We start from the raw sequence: 17,303 nt of genomic DNA on the forward strand, positions 1-17,303 counted from the left end.
CCTCCATCTACCATGGTAACACGATCGGATGAGTCGCAAGGGACAACTAAAGTACTGACTTCCACCGAAATGACTGCTGAGTCCGAACCACCTACGACAGCGTCATCCTCTGTCACCTCAGCATTTACTACAAATGCAAGCATAGCCAACGAGACATCAAGTCCAGAACACACTTCAACACACACGACTGCCCATACGACCGAAAACACCGAGCTAACCCCCATCACCACATCTACCACATTCAAACCAACCCTGTCTTCGGCAATGTCACCTGAGAGCAAAGCGACCACCTCAGATATCTTCAGCACTCAAGTAATGTCTACAGCTTCAACAAACCCCCAATCTGGCTCAACCACAGGGGATGGAAGATCAACTGAAGGGCCAACCGATGGCACTTCCATTCTTACCTCAGAAGAACCTCAATCAACTCAAAATACCAGTCAAACTACCTTGGTGACAGTCTCAGACAGCTCGCAAGTCACAGCTGTTGTAACTGCTTCTACAATGTCACCTTCCAGTGTCATGGCAACGTCTGACAATTTATGCACTCCCTCACTGACTTCTACGAATGTTGAATCCCACTCCACCAGAGAGACTGAAGCATCGACTGTAATTCCTTCCCAGAGCACACCAAACTCTGCGACAACAGAGCCCGCAATGACTACAGGCACCCCTCCATCTACCATGGTAACACGATCGGATGAGTCACAAGGGACAACTAAAGTACTGACTTCCACCGAAATGACTGCCGAGTCCGAACCACCTACGACAGCGTCATCCTCTGTCACCTCAGCATTTACTACAAATGCAAGCATAGCCAACGAGACATCAAGTCCAGAATACACTTCAACACACACGACTGCCCATACGACCGAAAACACAGAGCTAACCCCCATCACCACATCTACCACATTCACGCAAACCCTGTCTTCAGCAACGTCACCTGAGAGCAAAGTGACCACCTCAGATATCTTCAGCACTCAAGTAATGTCTACAGCTTCAACAAACCCCCAATCTGGCTCAACCGCAGGGGATGGAAGATCAACTGAAGGGCCAACCGATGGCACTTCCATTCTTACCTCAGAAGAACCTCAATCAACTCAAAATACCAGTCAAACTACCTTGGTGACAGTCTCAGACAGCTCGCAAGTCACAGCTGTTGTAACTGCTTCTACAATGTCACTTTCCAGTGTCATGGCAACGTCTGACAATTTAAGCACTCCCTCACTGACTTCTACGAATGTTGAATCCCACTCCACCAGAGAGACTGAAGCATCGACTGTAATTCCTTCCCAGAGCACACCAAACTCTGCGACAACAGAGCCCGCAATGACTACAGGCACCCCTCCATCTACCATGGTAACACGATCGGATGAGTCACAAGGGACAACTAAAGTACTGACTTCCACCGAAATGACTGCTGAGTCCGAACCACCTACGACAGCGTCATCCTCTGTCACCTCAGCATTTACTACAAATGCAAGCATAGCCAACGAGACATCAAGTCCAGAACACACTTCAACACACACGACTGCCCATACGACCGAAAACACCGAGCTAACCCCCATCACCACATCTACCACATTCAAACCAACCCTGTCTTCGGCAATGTCACCTGAGAGCAAAGCGACCACCTCAGATATCTTCAGCACTCAAGTAATGTCTACAGCTTCAACAAACCCCCAATCTGGCTCTACCACAGGGGATGGAAGATCAACTGAAGGGCCAACCGATGGCACTTCCATTCTTACCTCAGAAGAACCTCAATCAACTCAAAATACCAGTCAAACTACCTTGGTGACAGTCTCAGACAGCTCGCAAGTCACAGCTGTTGTAACTGCTTCTACAATGTCACCTTCCAGTGTCATGGCAACGTCTGACAATTTAAGCACTCCCTCACTGACTTCTACGAATGTTGAATCCGACTCCACCAGAGAGATTGAAGCATTGACTGTAATTCCTTCCCAGAGCACACCAAACTCTGCAACAACAGCGCCCGCAATGACTACAGGCACCCCTCCATCTACCATGGTAACACGATCGGATGAGTCACAAGGGACAACTAAAGTACTGACTTCCACCGAAATGACTGCTGAGTCCGAACCACCTACGACAGCGTCATCCTCTGTCACCTCAGCATTTACTACAAGTGCAAGCATAGCCAACGAGACATCAAGTCCAGAACACACTTCAACACACACGACTGCCCATACGACCGAAAACACCGAGCTAACCCCCATCACCACATCTACCACATTCAGACCAACCCTGTCTTTGGCAATGTCACCTGAGAGCAAAGCGACCACCTCAGATATCTTCAGCACTCAAGTAATGTCCACAGCTTTAACAAACCCCCAATCTGGCTCAGCCACAGGGGATGGAAGATCAACCAATGGCACTTCCACTCTTACCTCAGAAGAACCTCAATCAACTCAAAATACCAGTCAAACTACCTTGGTGACAGTCTCAGACAGCTCGCAAGTCACAGCTGTTGTAACTGCTTCTACAATGTCACCTTCCAGTGTCATGGCAACGTCTGACAATTTAAGCACTCCCTCACTGACTTCTACGAATGTTGAATCCGACTCCACCAGAGAGACTGAAGCATCGACTGTAATTCCTTCCCAGAGCACACCAAACTCTGCGACAACAGAGCCCGCAATGACTACAGGCACCCCTCCATCTACCATGGTAACACGATCGGATGAGTCACAAGGGACAACTAAAGTACTGACTTCCACCGAAATGACTGCCGAGTCCGAACCACCTACGACAGCGTCATCCTCTGTCACCTCAGCATTTACTACAAATGCAAGCATAGCCAACGAGACATCAAGTCCAGAACACACTTCAACACACACGACTGCCCATACGACCGAAAACACCGAGCTAACCCCCATCACCACATCTACCACATTCAAACCAGCCCTGTCTTCGGCAATGTCACCTGAGAGCAAAGCGACCACCTCAGATATCTTCAGCACTCAAGTAATGTCTACAGCTTCAACAAACCCCCAATCTGGCTCAACCACAGGGGATGGAAGATCAACCGAAGGGCCAACCAATGGCACTTCCACTCTTACCTCAGAAGAACCTCAATCAACTCAAAATACCAGTCAAACTACCTTGGTGACAGTCTCAGACAGCTCGCAAGTCACAGCTGTTGTAACTGCTTCTACAACGTCACCTTCCAGTGTCATGGCAACGTCTGACAATTTAAGCACTCCCTCACTGACTTCTACGAATGTTGAATCCGACTCCACCAGAGAGACTGAAGCATCGACTGTAATTCCTTCCCAGAGCACACCAAACTCTGCGACAACAGAGCCCGCAATGACTACAGGCACCCCTCCATCTACCATGGTAACACGATCGGATGAGTCACAAGGGACAACTAAAGTACTGACTTCCACCGAAATGACTACCGAGTCCGAACCACCTACGACAGCGTCATCCTCTGTCACCTCAGCATTTACTACAAATGCAAGCATAGCCAACGAGACATCAAGTCCAGAACACACTTCAACACACACGACTGCCCATACGACCGAAAACACCGAGCTAACCCCCATCACCACATCTACCACATTCAAACCAACCCTGTCTTCGGCAATGTCACCTGAGAGCAAAGCGACCACCTCAGATATCTTCAGCACTCAAGTAATGTCTACAGCTTCAACAAACCCCCAATCTGGCTCAACCACAGGGGATGGAAGATCAACTGAAGGGCCAACCGATGGCACTTCCATTCTTACCTCAGAAGAACCTCAATCAACTCAAAATACCAGTCAAACTACCTTGGTGACAGTCTCAGACAGCTCGCAAGTCACAGCTGTTGTAACTGCTTCTACAATGTCACCTTCCAGTGTCATGGCAACGTCTGACAATTTAAGCACTCCCTCACTGACTTCTACGAATGTTGAATCCCACTCCACCAGAGAGACTGAAGCATCGACTGTAATTCCTTCCCAGAGCACACCAAACTCTGCGACAACAGAGCCCGCAATGACTACAGGCACCCCTCCATCTACCATGGTAATACGATCGGATGAGTCACAAGGGACAACTAAAGTACTGACTTCCACCGAAATGACTGCCGAGTCCGAACCACCTACGACAGCGTCATCCTCTGTCACCTCAGCATTTACTACAAATGCAAGCATAGCCAACGAGACATCAAGTCCAGAATACACTTCAACACACACGACTGCCCATACGACCGAAAACACCGAGCTAACCCCCATCACCACATCTACCACATTCAAACCAACCCTGTCTTCGGCAATGTCACCTGAGAGCAAAGTGACCACAGTGGACGGAATATTAACTGAAACGACAACTTCAAGCACAACCCATTTGACAATGATTTCTGGCCTTACCACAAAAATTCAGTCAACAACTCCATTGGTTCATCAATCGACAACAGTCCCCTCTACAATTTCAAATATTTCCAGTTCAATGATTCCGACATCAACTGAAACTGTTCAGTGCAAAAAAGCTGACTGTAACTGTTTTGGAGCTCCTTGTGTATTCAATGACACATTTGGAAGATGTATATGCCACTGCTTGGATTTCACTTTCGGAGATACATGCATCTTCGGGAACAACGAAATCACCGCTGCATTAGGTGAATTTTCCAGTCCCATACTTGTTACAAGATTCAAGTAAATTAACAAATTAGCGTTGTACATTGCATGTTGACTTTTAACTCATGTTGAATTGCGTAAACATGTATTTTGTAACTGTTTAATTAAGCTGTAGCTTGCGTTGTTTATGTTGTTTAACCCGACTAAAACTGACACATTTTGTACAAATGACAGTACTGCTAATATTGTCTACGAATATGCTTTAAGTATGCTCTAATCACATTCTCAGTGTGTATACTGCATAAATGATAACAGAGACATCATGCCATTTGTTTGCAGATATTAAATCAGTGCCCACCAGAAAGCTGAACATCTCTTTGAGAATTGACATAGAATTTCACCCTGCTTACAGTGATCTACACTCCACAGAATCTGCGTCATTCATCGATGCATTGATCAAGGAGGTGCAGTATAAAATATATTATAGACTTTTATGTTGTATTGCAAGCATTATAGCATTGTTTATACACATCTGACACCCTCTTGATTTTTCAGCTAATGTTTCTTTGCAAGACAGCAGATCCACAAAACTTTAAGAACGTAGAAGTCATTAATCTCAGGTAGGGGGCCATCTGAGTATGTGATGTACCTCAGTGTGATTTGGATTATTCTCCTATGTCAACTCTTGTATTTTTCCCTTTTTAGAAGAGGAAGTGTCATTGCGGACACTGAAGTTCAATACAACTATCCCAACAATGACTCTCAAATACATTTTCTAAACACTGGATTGAAATCCACATTGCTAAATATCCTAAATAACACATATAACTTGAATAACATTAGTCAAGCCTTTGGGAATGTGAGCATAGAAGTGAGGAATATCGCCTTACAGCCAACAGAAATTATGAGTGAGTACTGTTTTGTCAGTAAATCTTTTCAATTAATCAGAATTTTGTTTTATTACTATGAATACAATTTACTCAGATATATCCAATAAATATGATCCTTTACAGATATCACAGATCTTAGGCCATACATCACCTGCGAGAAATTTGCCAACTACACTCCAGAAGTCTCTGATGGGTCATGGAAGTGTCATGGTCCTTGTTTGAGAAACCCTAATTACTGTAATGGACATGGACAATGCCTCAACAATATACAAACTGGACCAATCTGTCGGTGAGAATTCTTTTGGGGGGGATTCTTACGATAAAACTTTGTATATGCTGGTTTGGAATAGATTCACATTTTACAGACTATAGTACTTTTTCTGGTCTGTTCAGCCAGTAAAACTTCACATTGTGAGTATCTAATCAACGTCTATACCTACTCTCCATCCAACACAGGTGCTATGATTCTGGAGTGGAGCAATTCACTGGACCTCAGTGTGAAATGTTCCACTGGGGCCCAGGGTTCTATGGTGCTGTCTTTGGATCACTGTCAGCAGCTCTTCTCCTCATGGTCGTAGTCATTGTGGTCATTGTTCTTCACACGAGGCGTCAAGGAATATGGTCAGTTATGTCAAAATCATCAAATACATGGTGTACTGACTGCAGATGTGGATAGGAGCTTTCAAAAAGAGTCTGTTTTGTTTGGAACAAGTAAAAAAAGTCCACATTTTGTCTTTCAATATATTGTCTTGTTTAATTCTGTGTGTATCTAGGAACAGGGGGCAGTCACCCAGAGCCCGTAGACTGAGTGCTCTTGATGAGGACTTCTTTGACTTCTCAAACACAGGTCTGCTTCACTCTTATTATTTTCTTCCTCTCCTTGGACCACACTGACACGTTTTCACCAAAGTAAATGCACTTGTATTTTGTTTCATTATAGACTCTGAATCCAGTAATCTACCTGGCAGAAGCAGAGAGTACAACATAAAAAACAATCTAGGTTTTGTAGGAGATTTCACCCCAGGGGTTTTCAGACCACATCTTGAGCATGTGGACACATCCTTAAATGTAAGTTAATTTGCTGATATGCACCCTTTTGAAACTTCATCAATGGCTATATCATTCACACATATTCCCCATATCTCTGTCCTCAGGTGAGGACTAAACGTCCAGAGATCGGTTCTTGAAAGGCTAAATCTACTGGGAGCTGCCTGATTGATTTTCTATTTGAACAAAAAGCTGTATCTATTATCATGTATACTTTCAGTTTGTAATTTTTCTTGACATGATTTTACATTTCATTTTTATATCATAAGTTTTAAACTGTAAGGTCAATAATATTATAATAAGCAGTAAAGCGATTTGCAGGATTTTGGGCCACACCAACACTGGCATGAATTCATTAAATTGTATGTATTTCAAATTAACGGCATGGTTAAACATGGTTCAGGCATTTGCTAGCACACTTAATCCAGAGACCACAAATCATGAAAAAAAGAAAGAAAGAAAGAAAGAAGAAAGAAACAATTTCCCCTTGCAGATTTTTTATTAATCTTTTGGTTGCCCATAAAAATGTCCTCCCAGCTATTTTAATCTACATCTCTGGAATGCCCAACCCTGTTCCTGGAAAGTAAGTTTTCACTCCAGTCCCTGTAGTTCAGCTTATCAGCAAGCAAATAATTATAATCAGGCGAGCTGGATCAGGGTTGTGAAGAAATCCTGCAGGACGGTAACTCTCCAGGAGTAGGGTTGGCAGCCCTGCTTTAGATTTGGATCCTTGTTCATTACAAATATTTTCCACTAGAGGGAGCGCCTGCTTCTATAATGTTCCCCCATCAATTGTAGAACGTTGCATAGAACAGCAAAATATAAGCTTACATCTATTTGTTCATGTACATGCCATTTAGCTATTCGTTGACAGGTCGTTGGCACTACCAAAATACATTTTCCATTTTGAGTCAACAAAATCTTTCCTCTGCCCGCACCACCAGCATGGTGCCCCTATACTGGTGGTGTAATCTAAAGCCTGGATCTGCCCAGGTGGGGTTATTTGTTTGTTTTCCTTTCTTCAAGCTTTATTTCCATTTTGCCTTTGAACATGTTTTTCTACACCCAAAAGATCATTTGAACAGACAACATGTATACATCCCTTTCCTCAATCACTGCAACACAAATCAGTTCTTCTCAAGTTGTAATCAGACCCATTACCAAGCACCCGTCAACCTACCCACACACCTAACTGAACACACACACACACCTGCTTGTGCTGCAGGATTGTGTAATAGACTCAGACATAGCAAGTGCACTGATGTATGCCTAGACTTCCGCGGGCAAAGCAGCAGACGTTATATAATAATTAATGAAGCAATAACCGTAATGAGGATAATAATAGTGTCCATAAAAGTATGTTCCTGCTCCTCACACCGAATCAGCCGTAATGGGTGAACAGATGAGCAATCCTTTAATACCGAAATGTGTCTTTTGTCTCTCAGGTTGTTGATAGACCGACAGGCAACCACAGTTTTGTGCAGAAAACAAACCACATTTTATGAATCCCAAAAAGACCATTACAGACACCAGATTCAAGACTTGGTTGTGTATTTGGCTGTATAACTTGATCGTAGTGTCACATCCTGCCCTTGTTAGACGCCGCACTTCAAATGAACAGCCCTTGTCACTGTTGCCATGGTCACCACCTATGCTGTCACCAGGCAGCTCACCTGGGAGGGGACAGTGTCGTGTGAAGCCAGGGGCTGGCAGCTAGCCTAGATCATTGCTGTCTATTGTTCTGCTGAGGGGATAGGCCTTGATCTCACAGCCGCCAGCTCACTAGCCAGACACTCATATGTCAATAATGTACATCTTAGGGGACTTTGTAGAATGTTTTACTTGTTCATTACAACAAGTTTCGTTGTTCGTTTGTGATGAGGACCTTTACCCGTCTTAGTTGATCATGAGCGTTTACAAGGTGTGGCAACATGGACAGACAGCTGGAAACCATCTAACCGTTCTCACACAAAAATCATAAAAATGAATGAAAGTCACTCTTCTGTTGCTCAGCCTTCCACCCATGACAGCCAACATGTCACTGGGAACCAGGAAGAGGTAAGCCAAGCACCCTGGCTGGGTTGATGACTTGGCCTTTATGTTGGAGGATGTCCTTACTTGGACAAATACAAACCTTTACGAATCACACGGTAGTAATGAGATTGAAGAACGGATATATTTTGGAAATGAAAACCAAAAGCCAGTCTGTCTGTCTGTCAAGCAATCACCCTCCTCTCTCGTCCTCTTCGTCTGGAAGCAAGCCAGGGGTAATGAGGTGGAGTGTGTGGGTGGGAGAGTGATGAAACAGGCCAAACAGCTGAATCAGAGTCCATTTCACATTCAAATAGAATAATACAGACAATGGACACGTTCATAAATAAGTTGGTTTATTTGTTCCTTTTTTTAAAGACTATACATCAATCAACTATTTATTATGACAAGTGGAATTATGTTAAATACTGTACACAGCATACTGTGCTCCCAGTGCATGTGTTTTCACCACAGTAGAGAATGTCAGCTGTACTTCATGAACTAGTCTTAATTTGATTTCTTAATTTCTGATAAGACATGGGAACAGGTTAAGATTAAATAACATATCAGTGTACAATGTATGTAAACGTTTAAGAAAAAAAAGCAAGGCATTAGCCATGGTTGGTTTCCCTTCACAAAGAGAGATAAAAAAAAAAACATACTTCAATGACCGTTTGACCTTAGAGCTAATGTGTTTTACACCTTTCTAATTGGGGTTAATTATGCACTTGCTACATTTACCATGTCATCAAGATGGTTCACGAATAATCTGTCATAATAAAATCCATATCATTTCCTGGCTGCCAGCAGCCAAAGTCTCAGGGACCACACCTACTGCAATCATGTCAGGCAGGAATGCATGTGCAGAACAGGAAAGTCTGTGTCAGACAGGCAAGCCCCACATTCTGCGTAATACCTCAATGTTATCAGGTGATCCTAGCATCTCTGTAATCAGGGATTTCTTATTGTAGGACAAGACAATCCAACGCAAACTCTCGTCATTCTGTGCAGCACACTGTGAAACAAGAAATCAACTCACAGCAAAGTAGAACTTTGTGTGAGCATGTTTGACCCCGGGAAGGGATTTTAGTACTGCTTTAATGTAGAATCAGTGATTTCCAAGGGTTACAGTTCACAGGCAACAAATGATGTGGGTTTGTATAATATCGGTTAGTAATATCATTAGAGGTAGTACTCAAGGCAAGTTACTAGTTCCAGACAATGACTCACAGCTTGACCAACGACTGAGCTCCGAACATTTGACATAGTTCAGTAAGTAAAGCATACATTCACAGATGTCCTTCAGGCCATTCTCTGTGCAACAAAAAAGACTTGGACACTGAACGACAGTAATATAGAGAGATGAGTTTGCGCTTAACTGCTGTGTACATTAAGCAGTGCTGGAAACAGGCAGAGCACAGTAACAAATATTGTTAACCCAATTTTCTACAGTGCGGTAGAAAGTCATACTCAGCATGCACACACACACACACACACACACGCGAACACAAGCTGCACCAGTCTACAGGGGAAACATGCTCACATTTGCAATAATCCTCTTCCCACCGGTACACTGTGAATGTCCCGTGTTGGAGACGGAGACAAACAAAAACACAGCTTCAAACATGAACGAAGCAACTACATCTATTTAGCATGCCTCCATTAATGCATATTCATGTATGTATATCCTTTAAAAATTACTTTGGGGATTTGCATGTAAATATCCTTCATTGAGTTTCAAACTATGGTATAAGCACACAGGCCTCCTCTTCTTTAGACTTCATCGGCAGAACACGAGACACGTGGATGTTTTTACTGACCCTTTGTCCCTTACGTTCCGAGACACCAAAGCAACGCAGAGAACACGATAACCATACCTATCAACCGCAAAACACTGAGAACCGAAGGTACAAGACCAGCTCACACCTAATAAAAACTGCACCACTGTATCAGCAAAACAGTACAATATTCAACATTATGAAATAGTAATCATATCAAAAATAGTATCTCTAACAGTTAAATACCATCCACACTCAGAGTGGTAATGCATTTCTTGATTGCAATTCCAACATTTCCAGTAACTGCAAACAGTATATGCCAAATACATACACTCTGTTTCGGAATACGGTTGTGGGTAAAACCTTTGTTTTTTTCCACCAGTTCCTGTAAAAGCAGCAGTAAGCAATTGAAGGCTTCGAGACCTTTTGTTTCCCCAAGTGGTTGTTGCTCTTGTTACATCAGAGTCATGTTCACTTTTGTGAGCTCCATATAAATCAAACCATATCCACACGTGCTTTCCTTCTAGTTTGGCAGTCCCATTGTGAGTCTGGGCCCTCGACGCTGCGGGCCCCTGCAGAGTCGGAGCTGTCTAAGCCCCGGAGGAACTTCTCCAGGTAAGGCTTGTCTAGATATGCAGGGCGCTGTGGAAGCAGGAAGTAGTGAGTGGTGCTCGACTTCCTGCCGTGCTCGATGACAGGCAGGATGCAGGGCGAGCCCTCGCTGTTCTGTCTCTGCAAGCCCCGGCTCACGTACTTGGGGTCCGGGGCGAAGCTCTGTGTGGGGGGCATCACCCCGTTGAGGTATGTGGGGAGGCTCTTGGGGCTGGGGGTACGGGAGCTGCCTTGGGCCAGAGGATCCCTGGGTGGAACCTTCGGGGGTCTGTCTTCGTCGCTGTAAGCCCCGGAGGAGACCTCGGCTGACCAGCGGCGGCAGTCTGCCGACTTGACGGGACGTGGAGGGATGGGGACACGGGGCGGGACCTCCGGTCTGTCCATGGCCTGGCTCTGGACGTAGGCATGGCGATGGTGGCAGGACAACCGCAGCGAGGTGGGCTTGTTGAAGGAGCCAGCTGGGCCAGAGTGGGACCGACGGAGCTTCCTCTGGGCCCGCTCCTGCTGCCTCTGACACGCCACGACTGGAGGCTCTGGGGGCTCCGGGGGCTTCTGCTCCTCCTGCTCCACCTCCTGCTGCACCTCCTGCTGCCTGGGCTGCTCTGCTGACGGGCCCTCGAAGTAGGCATAGTTGATCTGCCCGCAGCCCCTGAAACTGCGGTGGCTGGGGAGCCCATAGCGGAAGGTGGAAGGCTTGGGGCACGGCTGTTCAGGCACCAGGCAACGGCTGTCGTCCGAGCTGGTGTAGAGCTCCACTTCATGGTCCATGGCCTGGTCTTGGGAGACGTCTGCCCGGACAGGAAGGGGCAGAGGGGGCAGAGGCTTGGCACAGCGGCCGGGTGTCTGTGGGGGGCTGCTGCGCTCGTACACAGACAACCTCTGGAAGGACGGGACCACCTGGTCGTCGTCTGCCGGGCTGGGGGAGGAGGGCTCATAGCTGGATGAGAGGGATAGCTGGGTGGGCCGGGTTTTCTTTGGAGGTAGCCTCTGTGCAATGGGACTGTGTTTATTCCCTGCAGAGGATCGATCAAACAACCAGATCAATATAAGACACTACAGTTTGAACCACAGTGTAAAATCACACACACCTGTACACAGCACAAGCACAATAACATATGGGGCTTAGATTCCAGTGGTTGTGTAAGACAACAGAACATATGCAGTAACCGACGGTTTCTATTGTAGCAGTGATGCATTTTGGAGGTCAACACACAGACACACTGTAATTATCACCAAGCACGAAACCATCTCTCGCTGTTTTGTTAAAACATTCCCCAGGATATATTTAGCACGAGTAGGTCAGATCGACCAGCCTCCCCCTTCCCTCTCGTTGTAGAAACGCGAGAACTTCACACTAAATATTTATCATTTGGCTAAAACTCTTATGCGTGCCCACATCAGGCTCTGTGTATTGTATCTAGGGCAGCAAGAGTAAACAGCTAGAGTGCTGCTCCCTCTCTGTCTAACCAAGAAGCTGGAACACAGGCCCATGAAAACGGGGTGTTCTGCTACTTAAGTTTGTGTGTGTTTACTTACTGTCCAGACTGAGTGATGGTGGAAGGGACACCGGCTGCTTTGTGCGGGGGCTGTACTCTGTGTGCGAGGACTCCATACTAAAGTACAAACTGTAAAAAAGAAAACCCCAAAATGACTATCCATGTCAAATATCAGCATTTACTACAGCATGGGCAGCTTGCTAAGATACATGCATACGTCACCATCGTCAATAACATAACCGAGAAACATCAGCACATTTCAGCAACTTTAACACGAATGCGAAGTCCTTCTTTGCTCCGTGGTTTTCAGTCGACATCCCATAACGCCTAGTTAGCACTCACTTGTTGAGGTCGTGCTGATGGCTCCACGAGGGTTTGGATCCAGCCATGCTGTGGCAGTAGCTGCCCCGCAGGAAGGGCAAGGAGCTCTGTGCGGGTAAACAGATCTTCTGTGCACTCAGGCCCACTGTGGACATGCTCCAGGCACAATCGGATCGCATCAAAGCCAGGAAACGCTGGACTGGCCTGGCCGGCTGAGGTTACGGTTGCTCCTGCTTCTCGGTTCTGGAAGACGGCACAAGAAACGAGGAGACATGAGTGACAGGAGAAGTGACAGCTGGTGACACAACATTGCTGCTGAGTGGATCTCTAGAGGAATGATCTCCCAGAAAATACAATAATCTAGTTGTTCCTCCTCCTCCTCCCCCTTCTCCCCCTGAAGGCTGCCTGCCTGCTTGGCCACTAATTAAAGATGCGTGGCCTTGTGGCTCAGACCCAGGCCGGTACTGCTTTTCACACCACAAGGAGAAGCATTTTCCTGGGCTTTCGGGGCTGAGGAATGACAAACTCTTGCTTGGACGGGGACTTAAGGCCCCTCGGCCTGACATGCCCAGGGGACACAGCTCTTTGTGCAACACATGGCCAAATGTTCCTGTGGTTGCTTCAGACCACATCTAGGTGCATGGTTCAGTACACAACCACATGTTGTCATACTTCAGAGTACAAAAGGATCCTTGTGAACTGTGTTATGGTTTTTGGCTATTTGAAGATATTAATACATGTGTATTAAGGGTGTATAATAAGTTTAATATCATGGAATATTGCAAACACGTTTATGTGTATATCACACTTACACCTGTATTGAACTACATACATATTTCATCTTACTTAATTGGGTGTACTACAGTTCTTTGTACATACAAAACGTATACAAAAATGTCTATATTATAGTTTTTGTATGGTTTAATATAGAACATGGCCCTCTAAAGATGGTTCTCTCTCCCCCTCCCTCCCTCTTTCTGTGTCTCACTGACTGACTGACTGACTGACAGGCGGACTGAGAGGGCCTCGGCTCTTCCTGTAACCAGAGATGTGCCCTGGTGTTGCAAGCGCATGTCAGCTGACCTGGATGTTCGTGTCATGTCAGATGTGTGTCAGGCCTGAGTAAACAAAGACAGCCAGGCCCACCGGAAGGAAAATACAGGAATTCACACATTTCTGTGGGACTAACACAGCCAAGAATCCATGGATTATGGACCATTTCTGGATCGCAACTAAATGTGAAACTAAAGGCAACACACCGAAAACAAAAAACGTCATCGTACATGCTCTGAGAAAAAGAACGACTTACTCTGAATCAGATAGTCTTTTTTGAAAAGACTGACATCACCTAAACTTCAGAAAACACTGGTATTTGGAGAATGTTCCATGGTCAGGTAGCCAGGTGAACATATAGAAACCTGATGCTCATGATGACAAGTTACCCTTGAGGGTCAGACTGAGCAGACACTGTGAAGTTCCTCACACACTCTTTTCATTCAAATCATTTCCATATATTCAATTTCCTATCATTTCCTAATGTCATCAAAATGTTATTCCTATATGTAGCTTAGACCCAGGGTTAAGATCGACAACAATGCTCCCTGAACAATCACCTTCCTGACAGTGAAACAATAGCCCCCCCCCCCCCCCCCCCCCCAAAGAATTTGCTTCAGACAAACATGGCTCCATCACATCATTCTCACCATCCTGACATGTTCCTCTCCTAACATGTTGTACCCTGGAGACTCTGTGTCCAGGATGACAAGATGCACAGACAGCTGGCAAGGAACCAAAGCTCTAAAACAACAAGCCAGACATCTCTAGACTCCGGACAGTGGCTCTAGCCAAACTGCCCATTGAGGCATCCCATCCCTGTGGCCCGGCCAGGGGCCTTGGATTCGGTTCGACGGGCGGCCTGGGAATCTGATCCTGGATAATGAACCCCGAGGGGCTTGCACTTCCTGTAGCAACAGGTGCAAAGACTGTCCGTCCTGACAGCTAACTGACCGTGGTGTGTTTACAGGAAACAGGATTATGCCAATGGCGTGTCCAGAGGCCTATCACGAACGGACATTAATGATGGGGTATTTGTAGAAGAGCGCAGTTCATTTCAGACTAGGTATAGGACTGCTTACAGACGTGATCCTATGCATGTTTGCATGATGGTACAAACAGAAGAAATCAGTGTACTTAGCTGAGCTGTGGCATAGGTTATGCTAAACCACCTGCATGGAGGAAATTATTTTTTTACATGGGCTATTAGTTGTATCATGCGTTGTTATTTACATGCTATCATATGACAAAAAAGAATCCTCACATGATGAAATCATGTATTGTTACATTTGGTTTGATTGAAATCAAATAGGAGACATATTTTGGCCATGTAGCAGATGAGTGAAGCGCGGTGGATTCCAGTGGATTACTGGAAATAAACTACATACTTCAGATGGTAATTAAGATATAAGTCACAAAACATAGAAAGAAAAGGTTTACACCTACTATGATAACCCTTCAGCGGTTTCTAAGCAACCATACCCGCTCTACCTGTGCTGCAAGCAAACACGACGCGCACTCCCCCTCGATTTACCGGATCGAGATCATAATTGTTAAGTTGGTGACTCACACCATCATAACATAGCCTTACGTTTTTCTAATCTGAATGATGAATGATGAAATCAGAGTGGATCCTTGATTTAACAGAAACATTCATCATAGCCTCAAAAACTCGCACCCACAAGCCAATCAATCAGTTTACCCTATTCTTTGAGTCATTTTAGAGGCAGACATAATATTATACTTATGTATACTATGTATATTAAGTCATGATACAGAAGTACAACATCACTGTCAATTTGTACCTTGTTTAATGAACTACAAATCAGCACAAATAGCCTTCAGAAAGCAAACCCATTGCCCAATTTACTGCGCGCCCGGGAGAAAGAAAGCTCTGAGGCTGTAGCCTGCTCTGTAGTTGGGATACAAGATAGCACTGATCACTGTGCTGTCGTCATCCATACCAAGAACATATAGAACTGCGAGACAAGTCAATTCGTGTTGTTTTCAAGGCTCACCTCAATGTGCTCCGTTTTCCAAGTCGCTGTCACTTAGCAGTCTCTAGAATCCTCTGGCGCACAGATAAAGCCCCCGTATGTTGTGGCGAATCGGTAACGTGTCAGGCAGGTTAAAAGTTATTCTGTAGCACTATGTAAAGAACGACGGTGCAATAATGATACTGTGGACATTATGTGTGACTTTCAGATAGACTACTATTGTTGTGGCCGATGTTCTTTTAAGCTCCAGCACACTACATGGACACACTTGCTCCGCCTTCACTTAAAGACACAGCTGTGGTTTTTACACGCCTCCATGCAGCACTTGCACAATAGGATAGTGGCAGCACTGTCAAACCTGAACACTAAGTACTTTTACATTTTACTTTTAATTCATTTACCAGACACTTTTATCCAAAGTGACATACAAAGAGTGCATGTTGAAAGTATGGCAGATAATCATGGCTCAGAAGTATCAGTAGTTTACTGAGCACTTATCATGACTGAACACTGTCCCATCAATGTAAAATGCTTAACAAAGTTGCATGGGACCATACAGTAGTTACAGCAATTCCATGCTATTGTTTTACTTTTATATTATTCAAACCAGAGGGGGTTCTCCAACCCATATCCTGGATTTTTTGTAGAACTTCAGCTGCTACACATGCAGGAACTTTGAAAAGGCTGTTAGGTAACTATAGTTATAGTTCCATTCTCCTATTATATCACATGGAAAACGGCTCTGACACTATAAATGTGCTAAATTGCATGGTGCATATGTTAAATTACGGCACATGATAACAAGGTGAATGTGTATGAAACTCAGGTAGGATTTTTACAAGTTCAAGTGGCGCCACATGCAAGATTAGGGAATATGTGAGTAGCTAGGCTGAACATCAGCTAGTCAATTGAACAGAATTAAATTGAAAATGTTCATGCGGTGGCCTCTGTGAATCATTCCCATGGCACCTCTGTACAGTTCAAATGGCCTGGGGGGGAAGCTGCTGCTCTGTAAACGTGCAGCTCCAACGCTGAGACGAGACAGACTCGACACGGAGACAGGACTGACAGACTTGTGGAGACAGTGGTCTGTACTGGAGTCTGTGGGAGAAGCGGACAGCCATAGAGATGGCTCCAGAGGAGATAAGAGAGCCAAGCGCAGCAAACACAGGCTGAAACATTCTTATCTCCTCAGTGTGTTCTCTTGGTAACCCCATGGATCCCATGCTGTCTGACTGCTCCTTATCAGATCAGCGTGGGCACTTCTGTTTACCTGGCCTGACGCAGTGTTTATCAGAACATTGAGAACATTGGCTGAGCTTCTCACAGTTTGGGACATCTGTCAGCAGACTGGACTATAGCCTTCTGTGCCCATCGCAGAACAACAACATGATCATTGATATGGGGCCTGATCAGTGATCACCCCCATCCCCATGACTGAAAAAAATAATGCTGGCCAACGGGTCCTCGAAACAGGAGGAACTCTGAGGTC

The 17,303-nt window shown here is 45.1% G+C and overlaps 2 protein-coding genes across 2 annotated transcripts; one reads left to right on the top strand and one right to left on the bottom strand.

Moving 5' to 3' along the window:
• The first annotated feature begins 4,284 nt into the window (after positions 1 to 4,284).
• LOC124471981 (mucin-3B) lies at positions 4,285 to 6,779 on the top strand. Its single transcript, XM_047026658.1, has 10 exons — positions 4,285 to 4,302; positions 4,489 to 4,627; positions 4,926 to 5,050; positions 5,142 to 5,206; positions 5,292 to 5,494; positions 5,600 to 5,765; positions 5,933 to 6,097; positions 6,250 to 6,323; positions 6,417 to 6,544; positions 6,631 to 6,779. Exons 1-10 carry the CDS (start codon positions 4,285 to 4,287, stop codon positions 6,661 to 6,663), a joined length of 1,116 nt encoding a protein of 371 aa, XP_046882614.1. The 3' UTR covers positions 6,664 to 6,779.
• A 2,114-nt stretch (positions 6,780 to 8,893) lies between these two features.
• On the bottom strand, positions 8,894 to 16,055 carry errfi1a (ERBB receptor feedback inhibitor 1a). The gene is made up of 4 exons (XM_047025547.1): positions 15,833 to 16,055; positions 12,783 to 13,004; positions 12,481 to 12,569; positions 8,894 to 11,957 (listed from the first exon to the last, which is right to left on the bottom strand). The coding sequence occupies exons 2-4, from the start codon at positions 12,938 to 12,940 to the stop codon at positions 10,828 to 10,830; spliced, it is 1,377 nt and encodes a 458-aa protein (XP_046881503.1). The 5' UTR covers positions 12,941 to 13,004; positions 15,833 to 16,055; the 3' UTR covers positions 8,894 to 10,827.
• Between the last annotated feature and the right edge of the window lie 1,248 nt (positions 16,056 to 17,303).

This window comes from Hypomesus transpacificus, chromosome 9 (assembly GCF_021917145.1).
Source record: "Hypomesus transpacificus isolate Combined female chromosome 9, fHypTra1, whole genome shotgun sequence".
Taxonomy (NCBI): Eukaryota; Metazoa; Chordata; class Actinopteri; order Osmeriformes; family Osmeridae; genus Hypomesus; species Hypomesus transpacificus.